The sequence below is a fragment of the Alosa alosa genome, chromosome 9, assembly GCF_017589495.1.
Source record: "Alosa alosa isolate M-15738 ecotype Scorff River chromosome 9, AALO_Geno_1.1, whole genome shotgun sequence".
Lineage (NCBI taxonomy): Eukaryota > Metazoa > Chordata > Actinopteri > Clupeiformes > Clupeidae > Alosa > Alosa alosa.
The window spans coordinates 11,492,727-11,504,721 of NC_063197.1; the positions used below are offsets into that span (position 1 = coordinate 11,492,727).

Here is an 11,995-nt window from a genome sequence, read left to right on the forward strand (position 1 = left end):
TTCTATTCACAACAGTAGATTATTAATACACATCTATTTGCAGTCACATACATAGTGCTTAAATCCTCTCAGACATTTCTTATTATTGCTGTACGAATGACTGCAACGTTTCGACCCTGCTGGGTCTTCTTCAGGCAAATGAAGACATCATTTGCCTGAAGAAGACCCAGCAGGGTCGAAACGTTGCAATAAATAATTGGGAGTCAATAGCAGTGTTGCGGACATTATATTTTTTCAAATGAGTATAGTTTTCTTTTGTCCTGCACCTGCCAGAAGGTGGGATGTGCACACTACAACTGTTTGCTGTACGAATGACTGCACCATAGTATTACCTAGAACATAATCAGCCATGATTCACTGTGATATTTATATTTATAGTAGGCCTATAATGTGCAAAATATACTACTCAATAGTCATACTGGGCACTAAATTAGCTCAGGTGTCACAAACAACTTGCCCACAGTGGTAACCAATCAGTTTGTCTGCTAATGTACAGTAAACGTTAACCACAATGATTCAGTAGTTATTTGTAAATCTAGACTAAAATCTCACTAAGCCCATATTAAATAACCAAATCATGGCTTCTGTCATTTAAACAGCTCGAGAATATAAAGAGAACTCAAACTATCACTTTCCAGTCAAAGAGGAGCCTTTTACTTTTCAACCTCTTCTGAACTTTTGGAATAAGACACAGTTGATATCTCTATGATCTCAGGAATATGGCACCCCACTGTCTTGTCTCTGGTCAAACCCAACACTGAGTCATCCCCTTATGTATCCTGAGTGAAAATGATTAAAACAGATATGTACTGACATTATGGTAGGAAGTCATCCTTAATTCAAGTGGTACAAATTTGAAACACTTTTTTTTCACCCTGTTGGTATAGGCCTACCGTAAAGGGACTAAACTGCCCCCAAACTCTCCTTCTTCCTGAGCCTGCAGGGCTATCTATCTCCTGTCTCCATCATTAGTCTCACTGAGTGTGACCTGACACACACATCAGTGGCTTGGAGGACATGAGGCAGTGGAGTGTGTCTCTCTCCTCTTCCCCTCTCCCCTCCCAACCCTTCACAGTGCATACTATAGCCCCCTGTAGCAGGTGAATAGAGCCATCATATGCTAACGCCAGCACTGAACGCCTCCGCAGGAGAGAATGAAGACTAGACGGTACAAAACACGCTGGGGGGCTAAACTGCAAAGGTATGCGGGCGCTTGCCTCACGTGGAGACAGTCACGAGCACTGCTAGCCACAGACACACTAAAGGAACAGACACACACACACACTCTCTCTCTCTCTTCCTTCCTCTCTCATACTCACATCCAACTGATGCAAATATCACTGTGTTTGTTCTCTACAATGCGACAAGAGATGTGAAATGAAAGGCGTAAGGAAGGAATTAAAGTGGTGATTCATCATCTGGTCCGACGGCGTGATTTTCAGCCCCCCCCTCCCTCCCTCCCCCCTCCTCTCTCTCTCTCTCTCTCTCTCTCTCTCTCTCTCTCTCTCTTTCGGCCCTTTGAACTCTCATGAAAGAAACACTTCACGTGAGCTCCGGTATCAGACCTGCGCTGTTTGGACTTTGATTAGGCTACACACCTCCCCGTCGCATCCAGATGCTCCTTTGAGGATTGCAGCCTCTCCAATCGGACTCGTGGCGGGAGTCGGCGCCGCCGGAAGCGCACCTAGTCTTTGTCGGGCCCCCGCCGCTCATTTGATCATTAAGATAAAATTAACCGTTTGACTTTCACACTTCAGCCATATTAGGTCCTGTCGGAGAGGAGGCGCGTGGGCGATGTGTGCGGTGACTGTTAATGGCCGGCCAAAACGAGCGGTTATTTCCACATCCATTAAGAACCACTTTCACGGCTTAATTCTCACAAATCAGAGCAAATGGGGGAACCACTGCAGGCTGCTCACTTGTGAGAGTTTGTGGTTCTTTAGAAGAAGACAAAGCCACGGTGGTTGTCTGCACGATGCCAAGCGAATTTGGTAAATCCAGGGAAACCTGCTGTCCACACCTGGGTCTACTTTTGTGAACACAGATAAACTATTCCAAGGTTAAACATATTAAGAGGTTTAGGATGAGGTCATTTTCAGGTAATAACACAATTAAGCTTTTTATTATCTTGGCTTAGGCCTTCATCATTTAGTGCTTCCTTATCAAGTACAGACATTTAATTAAACCCCTTATTCAATTAATGGAGTTTGTCTAGCACACGCAAAGTTTTGTCCCGGCAGCTTAACTATAAGTGTAAGTATACTCTTTTGATCCCGTGAGGGAAATTTGGTCTCTGCATTTATCCCAATCCGTGAATTAGTGAAACACACTCAGCACACAGTGTACGCACAGTGAGGTGAAGCACACACTAATCCCGGCGCAGTGAGCTGCCTGCAACAACAGCGGCGCTCGGGGAGCAGTGAGGGGTTAGGTGCCTTGCTCAAGCCGAAGCGTTAACCAGTAGGCCACGCATTCAACAAAAAAATAAGATTAAACCGACAAGTAACGTAATGATAATATCATGATAAGATAACAAAATAGAAATCCAACCATTTGTGAAAGAATTGTGGGCTAGAAAGGATTTTAAGCAAATTTCACTCTCACAGAATAATAGCACTGTTAACTGTGTTACTGTTATATCTTTTTTAAGCTAATTTTGCCAACCTTACATCCTTGTGTAACCCCCAAGAGCTCACGCATTCCTTCTGTGGAGCTGTGTGGCCACCTACTGGCTATTACTGTGACATGCAAGGGTGTTTAAGCTTGCACTGTCTCTACTAATTCTTTGTAGTTGTAGGCTAGAATTAAACTAATTATGTTGTGTTTTACCGTAATGAGCCAACGATTTTTAGGTTAGGCTACTATGAGAATGTGCTGTTACTGGTTATTCACATCAGGCCGCAGGACGACGGACGGTACTAAATCATTTCAGTCATTACAGAAGCCCTGGAAACATGGTGGGTGCGCCAAGTTACCATGGCGCGAAATACACTCCGCGTAGACTTTACTGTTGGTTATCTTCAACTCTTGTCCGGACAACTAAGAACAAGAAGGCCTGCCTATCCTACCGTGCGTTATAAAGGCAAACGTAAACCGGCAGAGGATCTGTTCTCGTAAGTAAAAAGCATTGCCGTGTTTCATCACGATTGTTTAAAGTAATTACAAACTCTTGCCTTTTAATAAACAGCCTTCGTATACTGTATGTAGCCTGTCTTCGTTGACTAGACAATGTCAGGAGATTGGATGACATGATCTATGTTTTGTGTGGAGATTTGGATGCATCATTATTTACTGTAGGCTACGTTTCCCTTTCATGAAGAGTTAGCGTGCCTCTGCTTGCCCTTCGTTGTAAACCTGTCCTTGTTTAGTTTTGTTTTGTTTTCCACCAGCTCCATCCCTCCGGGAGAGTCCACGTCCTCCGGATCATGGCTTCCAAATACACCCCTGAGACAAATGCAATGCCTCATCTGGTCGTTAAAATCGTTGGTAGTAGACAGGTCAAATATTTTGTTGAGGAACCAAACAAGTGAGTTTAAGCAGAACAAGGTGACCTCATTCACTCAAATAAATAAATAATCATTACACTGGTAGGGTTGGAGGGGTGGAGAAGGCAGAATACTGCAATGTGCTGACTGCAAAGTACAGATTGTAGGCTATTATAGGCCTACTGCCATGTATTTATTCTTAGGTCAAAGGTGTTAAATCCAGAAGTGGCTGCAGATGTCCTGAGCATAGTCTCTGAAGACATGTCTGTACACACTGGCAAAATATCACCATCAGAGACTCCTTTCCTAAACAAAGCACTGAATGAGGGCACACACATTCACAAGGAGTTACAACAGGTACTGCTTACCTAAACCATAAAGCAGCTTTTGTCAGCTATTGTCAGCTTTCATATCATTGGCCTGCTGGAGTAAACTTACTCATTTTAGCAGCAGAGGTGTTTATTTGAGAAGTGCTGTGTTTTCAGACCTGCGGCTCAAAGACAGTTTCACTGATACAGACTTTTTTTTATACTTTGCAGATTTGTGAGAGGCAGTGTGTGACAGCACCTTGTGGTGACCGCTCCCTGTCTTACATTCATCTGAAGAAGAACCTCTCAGCTCTGACTGACCTCCGCCGAGCACCAACCCAATGGCAATCTCTCTTGGGTGAACAAGGGGTACCAAAATTACTCTCACTGTTCAGAGAGGCCCAGTGGTTGGTGTGTGTGTGTGTCTGTGTGTGTGTGTGTGTGCGTGTGTGTGTGCATGTGCGTGTGTGTGTGTGTTCTTTTAATGGTGTGGCTAAATGAATGTGCTGTATTTGTGGATCATTAGGGACCGGGAGAGGAGGGGGGTCAGTGTGCAGCTTAATGAGTCTGTTGTTTTGCAGGAAGGTGAGATGAAGGATGGGGAACCAGGTGAGGAGCAGCGGCTGGTGCTGCAGGCCGTCAGGGAGGAGCTGCAGGACTGGGGAGCCTCCTCCTCCTCCTCCTCCTCCTCCTCCACTCTGGGAAACATCGAGCGTGACGTGCTGGAGCTGGACACCTCCCGTACAGGAGCCATCCATCAGGCCCAGCTCACCTACGTGTTCTTGAGAAACAAGGTTCCCTTGAAGTTACCAACTTTGGGTCGTTTGTTCCACATGTTCTCCAAAGAGACATGCCCTGATGAGGTGCTTATGCAGAGTAGTTTTGCTGTGTGCAGTCACCAGTCAGACACATTTTATGCACCACTAATTTCTGATAGGATCACTTATTAGCGCGTCTTTGATGTTTTGAAGGTGCTGTACAGAGAATTACTACACTTTCTCAGTGGTGTTGCAGAAGATGATCAAAACAAGATGAAGGTACAGTATACAACCCCTATCATAATAGTTATGACGTGTTCATTTATAGCTGTAGATCAGCTTATATTCTTTTTCCACGTACTTCATACAGATAGACAGAAGCAGTCAGCCTCGATCGAGGACATCCGTGTCAGTGCATAGTGACCCTGGCAGGCCACCCACTAATGTCAGGACAAACAAGAGCTGGACTGAAAGGTTTCAGAAGATTGAGAAAGCCATGGATCTGTGTGATACTCAAAACACTGGTAATGAGAAATTCAAAACAGTGCATTACACAGACATTTTGTCTGTTTGTGAGCAACGGGTCATACACTGTGTATACAATTTGATTTGTTCATCTCATAGCCTATATTGTCATGTTTTAATAGTTAAGACCCTTTCATACCAAATGGATTTTTGGATAAAATATCCACACAAACCACGCAGGTAATTAAATACACCTGTTCTTATTAGTCTTTACACACCGAGGATGAAATATTCAGTCCTGTATTTTTCATCACAATGAATTTCGTCCTCAGTATGTAAAGACTAATAAGAACACATGCATTTAATTACCAGCGTGATTTCACACAAATATTTTGTCAGAGTATTCGGATTAGGATGGGACGAAATATTGCTGTCCTTCATACTGGACAGCTGGTATCATAGAGAAGAGCATTAGATCAAAAGTGTTGTCCAAGAGTCCATAGACTTGTCCATAGAGTCCGTCCCTTTAATATGCATCTAGAAATGACAATAGATAGCTAGATTCTTCAAAAACATGTCTGAGATTTGGTTTAGAGATTGTAATAAATTTTCAAAGTTGATAATTATGTACATTGTATTTCAAAACACTTCCAAGTGTTTCACTTGACAAATTAAAAAGTTCCATGTAAATGAGATAGGCTTGAAATGAAACACCATGTGATATTCAACTGACATGTGGTTGTCTAGTCTATAAGATACAGTAGACTATAGTGATCTCATATTTTAGGTGTACTGCTATAGCTTAAGCACAGTCCTGCAAAACCATACCAAATGAACCAAGACTATTTCTGCATCACTGGTCTGTTTAGCAACTCTCTATCCTTCATGCAGCCCTGAGCCTTTCAACAGTGAAGAGGTTCAGAAATGCAATTGTCTTGCTGTGCCTGCTGTTTCAGGGTACCTTGACAAGGACAAAGCCAGACGTCTGCTTCAAAACTACAATGTCATCCTCGACCTCCACTTGAGCCCCCTGAAGATAGCTGAAGTGACTCACACCACTCCGTCGGAGGGCAAGGTCCACTTGGCCTCGGCGCTGCGGTACCTTAAGGGGTTATGAAAAGGGCTCCGATTCTAGACATCTGGGCTCTTAAAATAGACATGGCAGCTGGGGTATAGAGAATGAGACAAAAAAAGTACTAGATATTCGTAGAACGTTTTATAATGCAGAACACCACAGGACATGACACATCTGGGGTAATTGGTCATTCCACATTGCTTAGCCTTCACCGTGCTTTGCTAACTTCACCGTTCTGCTTCGCTAAGTTGAGAATTTGCAGTATGTAACGAGATCATTTAAAAAAATATGCACATCTAAAACATACATAGAAAACTATTTAAGAGTGCAAAACTGGTCATGTGATTCAGAGGGGGGGAAAGAAGAGTCCATTTCAGCCCCAGGTCCCGTCCTTCAGCTGCTCGTCCAGCTTTCTGGTCTCCTGTTTCAATATCATTCGGGCCAGAGCTATTTCTTCAATGAGCAGTGGGTCACCTGCCGGGTACTGCTCCGACACCGACGCCCTATCAGGTCAGAGGTCAATAGGAGATACCGTAAGGGCACGTTTGCAATAGGTGGAAAAAGCAAACACACAATAAATTAAATCTAAAAATTAAAAGTTTATTAAATAAATAAACACAATTAAGTAAATACACATGTTAAACTTTCTCACAGAATGTTAATGCAAGCCTATCTGTTAAAATTGATTTGTAATTACTACTCTCTTTAAGTGTTTTAAGTCCTTTGCTTTGTATAGGCAAGGTGAAACCAATATATTCAGATATTTACATGCTAAAATATGTTCTTTCTGTTAAATGGAGAGTGCTCTGACCTGAGATGTTGTGCCAGTTCTTCCCCGTTTTTTAGTAAGAAATGTAGGTAGTTTTGATACCCAAAGTATTTCATTCTGCCATCATAGAAGCGCTTGGCCAATTCCTTCTGCTCATCGTAAGGCCCCTTCTTAAGTTTTTCCCTTTTCTCCAAAAAGTCATACTTTCTTCTGTATCATACATGACAGAAATGTGTAAATAATAAAATGTTACTTAAAATGTAACTAAAAACTCTGTTCTTAAAAAAGGCTTTTCACATTTGCAACCTGGATTGAGAATACAATATCAGTGCACATGGTCATTACCTTTAGATGAACAATGAAAGTGTGACAAGTCCATAATCTAACTTGTTGACTTACCTCATTTTTTTGGCGCAGCTTGTACCAATGACTTTGCACTTCTCTTGCCACAAGGCAAACTCAACGTCCCACGCAAATGAGTCAAACTTAGAGTGAACTCCAAGCAACCTCTGTTTTAGAATGGCCAGTGGACGGTCCACACCAGTTTTAGCCACAGTGCAGACAAAGCCTAGCGCCACTAGTGTTATACCAATTTCAGAAGGACTGAGTAATGGAAAAAATGCTTTATCAACCGTCTCTGGTAATACCTCCAAAATGAAATAAAGTCCCTCAAACCAATAACTCCAATTTGGAGTTTCTATGAAGAAGCCCAGTATGATGAAAGGGCCAGCAGTAACACACATCAACAGTGTAGCTAGCAGGAATGGTGGATCCCTGATGAGCCTTAACAAAAACCTCCTGATCCATTTACTAATCGGCATAGATGAATTCTTAAGCTTCAATACGTGTGTATTTAAGTGTTTGTCTGTAGGCCTACTATGCACACAGAAATCCCAGAAATCCAACAATTAATCTTTAAAGGAAACGGAACAGCTTGATAAGAATGTGTGTGGGTGGCAGTTGTAATTTAAATAGTGCATTTTCTCTTTTGTTTTGATCGAGCAATATTCTAGAATGTATTAAAGCACAGAACAGAACTGAATTCCATTATATAATATTCTTAGCTTATATCAGAGAGGGTTCAAGCGGAGCTAGTAATCAAGGATCTTTGCTTATATTCTGCTTTTTTGCACCTCTGGTTAGACACAATCTGCATTTTGTTGTCTCTGTTCTTGTACTCTGCACAATGGCAATAAAAATGAATCTAATCTAATCTAATCTAGTCTATAGTGAACCCAAATGATGAAGAGGCAGTGTAAGATCAAGTTAAAAAATAAAACTATAATTTCAAAAAAAATCATCAGAAACCATACTCATGGATTTACAAATCCCCCTGAAGTTAGAGTTCCAGAGCACACTAAGGATAAGGACATTAGTGAACTGACTGAGGAGTCTGACAAAACTAAATGTGTGGTGGGAGAAATGGGCTTGGCTTGGGCTTGATCACAAGAATGTCTATGGCTCCCTCTAGTGGATTAAGTGAATTGGGGACACCTGATAAGAGTTTCATCTGAGGTGTGTTCAAATTTGCAAACAGACAAACATTTGCAAACAGTTTCAGTTTGCCTTGAGTGTTCTGATTCAAACAAAAAACAAGATTCAAACAAGAACTCTCTCTTTTTATTTGTTTTCTAAAACCTTTTTTTTTGTATTTTATCTTTTTTGTACCTACTTTATTTTTTGTTACCCATGGGATATGGGATAGTGTTGGTGTTGGAGTAGGCTATTGATTTCATATTTTAAAATGTGTTGTTATAAATTAATCAGATCCAATCTGGATTACAGGAAATGCTTGAAGATGCCCAAAGAGACATTTACTAAATATGTTTCACAAGCATTTTAACATATTTATACAGTAACAACAATTCTGTGTAACTGATATACTTTCTATTGAGTCATGTGAGAAAAGCAAGCAATATACTTATAAATGTAATTGTTAATTGTATTTTTATTTAAATAAATGTGATTCATTTTATTAACACATAGATACAATAACATACATAATATTCTTACAGTATACATGATTGGAGCTGAGATTATGATTTGTAATGTTAAACTTTTACTCACCTGTAGTTATTCAGCACAGTTAGGTAATTGATGCGTAAAACAGTAAAAACACTTATGTACGACACATGACAAATGGAATTAGCTCCAGGTACCCATTACCAAGTGCTAAGGACCACATTCATTTATATGGCAGAAGCTAACAGGTACCATCAAAGCTCCGCTTCAACCCTCTCTGCTACCATCTTGTGCATGAATTGAATCTGGGTGTAAGGAGCCGCCCTGCAAACTGGGGGCCCGTTGGAAGCCTGTGACTGGTTAATCTAAACCTGTAAAAGATATACTATTAGCAGTGGTTTCACAACAGGCTGAACTGTGGGCAGACAATTTAGACAAAAAAAGTCTGCCCTTAGTAGAAATGCAGCAATAACATGATTAATTCTGTCCCATACATTTGACTCAGTTAGAAATGACGTGAGGGCCAAGGAGTGTGGGGTGTGCCTCAGCAAAGACTGTAACATACATCATTCATACAAAAAGCCGGGAATGTTCAGCCTCTGGGAAAGACTTTAGAGGATCCACTTGGTGGCTCTGCCTATAGAACTGAGCCAGAGACATGTCAGATGGAGTTGAACTCTTTGAAGAGAAAATGCTGCCAAGCAACCGACACAGGTTCCAAATTAGGCCATTTTGCTCCTGCTTCCTCATTAGGACTAAGGAGGTGAAACAGCAGGGGAAGTGTCACCCTGTCGCTCGCCACCGAGGAAGAAGGCGAGGAAGGCATGCGCCGGGTCCATGGCAGAGATGAGGAACCTGCTGGCGGACCTTGATCGTGAGGTGGACGACCGGGATCGGCAGTGGGCATTGGAGAACCAGGAGCGTGAGGAACGCGCTCGGAGAGAAGCGCGAGAGGACCGGGAAAGAGAGAGCGCTCAGCTCAATCAACGGCTCCTCGACCTCAACACGGTCCTGCAGCAGATGGTCCAGAGGATACCAGTCCCTCAGGCCCACGGCCTCCACCGCTCGCCACCGAGGAAGAAGGCGAGGAAGGCACGCGCCGGGTCCATGGCAGAGATGAGGAACCTGCTGGCGGACCTTGATCGTGAGGTGGACGACCGGGATCGGCAGAGGGCATTGGAGAACCAGGAGCGTGAGGAACGCGCTCGGAGAGAAGCGCGAGATGACCGGGAAAGAGAGCGCTCAGCTCAATCAACGGCTCCTCGACCTCAACACGGTCCTGCAGCAGATGGTCCAGAGGATGCCAGTCCCTCAGGCCCACGGCCAGTACCCACCTCAAGAGCCAGCGTGGAGGCCAGAGCCTCGGTACCATCGCGACAACGGTCATCCATCATACAGGGACCTGTGAGCCCTCATCTCATCATTCCTGACTTGCCATGTTGGGCACTTTTGAACATTTGTTCACGCACAGCACATCATACAGCGTACATCATCATACAGCACATCGACACTTAACTCCATAGCCTAGGCTAGGCAGATGGACACTTGTTTGTTTCTTAGGTAATTCAAACTTCGGGTTTGGTGCAATTTTTTGTCACTTTTTTTAAACGTGTATTTTTTTAAAACGTGTAATTTTTTTAAACGTGTTTTTTAAACTTGTGATTTGTCTGTATTTAATAAATTGTGTTAGACAACACGATCGATTTTCTGTTCATTGGAATAGTCTTCTCATGACCTCATTGAGCACAATATTTGTTGAGAATGAATAAGGCTTAGCCAAATAAAACGAAGAAAATATTCGTTGCCATAAGGCTGGTCACAAGATGTCGGATTGAGAATGAAGATAACATTACAATTAAGAGAACACACTTTGTTGCAAACTCATTACGTAAATGCAATAGGCCTATATGTTCCAAACTCATTACGTAAATGCAATAGGCCTACAGTACAGTATTTGATATTTCACACTACAGTATTTGACCAGTTTGCTGGACACAAAACATGTGAATGGCTGATTATCATTTAGGCTGCCATTCGGAATGCAAATAGCCTATAGGATGGGCTGTAGTTAGCAGGTGCGTATCCAACAAAGGCACCTGCTGCAAATAGCCTAGGAACCTCCATGCCAGGCACACATTTGATGGGCTGTAGTTAGCAGGTGCGCAACATCCCACAAAAGGCACCTGCCATTGGTGGAGGGAATGGGATGGGGAGAGGGGATACTTTTGGGGAAATAAAGTACATTTGGGAAAATGAACCATTTCACCGTCATGATGTTATTATATGCTATTTGAGGTTCATTGCAATTATTATTAATCAGCGCAGTTACGCGACTACTTCAAGTACGCCTATAGGGTGACAAAACGTTCCTGCCTTCTTGAAGCATCAAAATGTTACATTATTGATAGACAAACTGGAATTGTCCACAGACTTTTCATGATCATTCCGGCGGCATGATGGTCATGATGGCCTTTCTGATGCGCTGTGCGTAACCTGCTTGCGGTGCATGCAGGACCTCTGGGTCAGCCTCCGGAGGAGGAAGGCGAGTACCACCTGTGTTCCACTCGGGCAAATAGTTCTCCTTGTGGATTTCGCAGACGTTGTGGAGTATGCAGCAAGCATGAACAATGTCCGCCATTACTAGGATGTCCACATCATTGCGCTTTAATGTACCGTCTGAATGCCAGTAAGTGAGTTTCTCCAGCAGTTTCATTGCTACTGTGTGATTTTTTAAAGCATCAATGTCTAAAGCATCAAATATTTCCCCTCATTCAACATCTTACTTTAGGGTGTATCAAGATACAGATTTCATGAAGATACAGAACCGTTTCATGCCTGTGTGAGAATGTTCTATTTGTAGATATTCCATACATATTAAGAACATATAGGCCTAGAGGTTAATATTTGTAATAGAAAGAAGAAAAACTACTCCTCCACACCTAGAGAATCCGGATGGCTTTCAAGAAGAGGAGGAAGAGGTTGAGAGAGAGAAAGAACATAAAATTCTCAGCTGACGTGCGTGCCAAGTGTAAGTGGTTGAGTGGTATTGGCAAAAAGGCAGGGAAAGATTTAGGCATTTTCCCTAATGCTATAAGAGGTTATTGATATTTTGATTTTTGCAGTGGAGCTCCGTGTGCTGACACAGCAGGTCTCTGGCAGGCGTTTATGGCTGA

The 11,995-nt window shown here is 42.6% G+C and overlaps 1 protein-coding gene and 1 long non-coding RNA gene across 2 annotated transcripts; one reads left to right on the forward strand and one right to left on the reverse strand.

Moving 5' to 3' along the window:
* The first annotated feature begins 4,560 nt into the window (after nt 1-4,560).
* On the forward strand, nt 4,561-6,923 carry LOC125300973 (uncharacterized protein C1orf87). Its single transcript, XM_048253194.1, has 4 exons — nt 4,561-4,656; nt 4,765-4,830; nt 4,922-5,075; nt 5,973-6,923. Exons 1-4 carry the CDS (start codon nt 4,627-4,629, stop codon nt 6,131-6,133), a joined length of 411 nt encoding a protein of 136 aa, XP_048109151.1. The 5' UTR covers nt 4,561-4,626; the 3' UTR covers nt 6,134-6,923.
* Nucleotides 6,504-7,674, reverse strand: LOC125300974. The gene is made up of 3 exons (XR_007194646.1): nt 7,260-7,674; nt 6,903-7,070; nt 6,504-6,594 (listed from the first exon to the last, which is right to left on the reverse strand). It is a non-coding gene; the product is annotated as an uncharacterized LOC125300974 (long non-coding RNA).
* Nucleotides 7,675-11,995: the final 4,321 nt, after the last annotated feature.

Coding starts and splice junctions, on each gene's coding strand:
- LOC125300973 (XM_048253194.1), top strand. CDS start 4,627: ATGTTCTCCAAAGAGACATGCCCTGATGAG. Junction 4,657..4,764: donor AAGAGACATGCCCTGATGAG/GTGCTTATGCAG, acceptor GATGTTTTGAAG/GTGCTGTACAGAGAATTACT. Junction 4,831..4,921: donor ATGATCAAAACAAGATGAAG/GTACAGTATACA, acceptor TACTTCATACAG/ATAGACAGAAGCAGTCAGCC.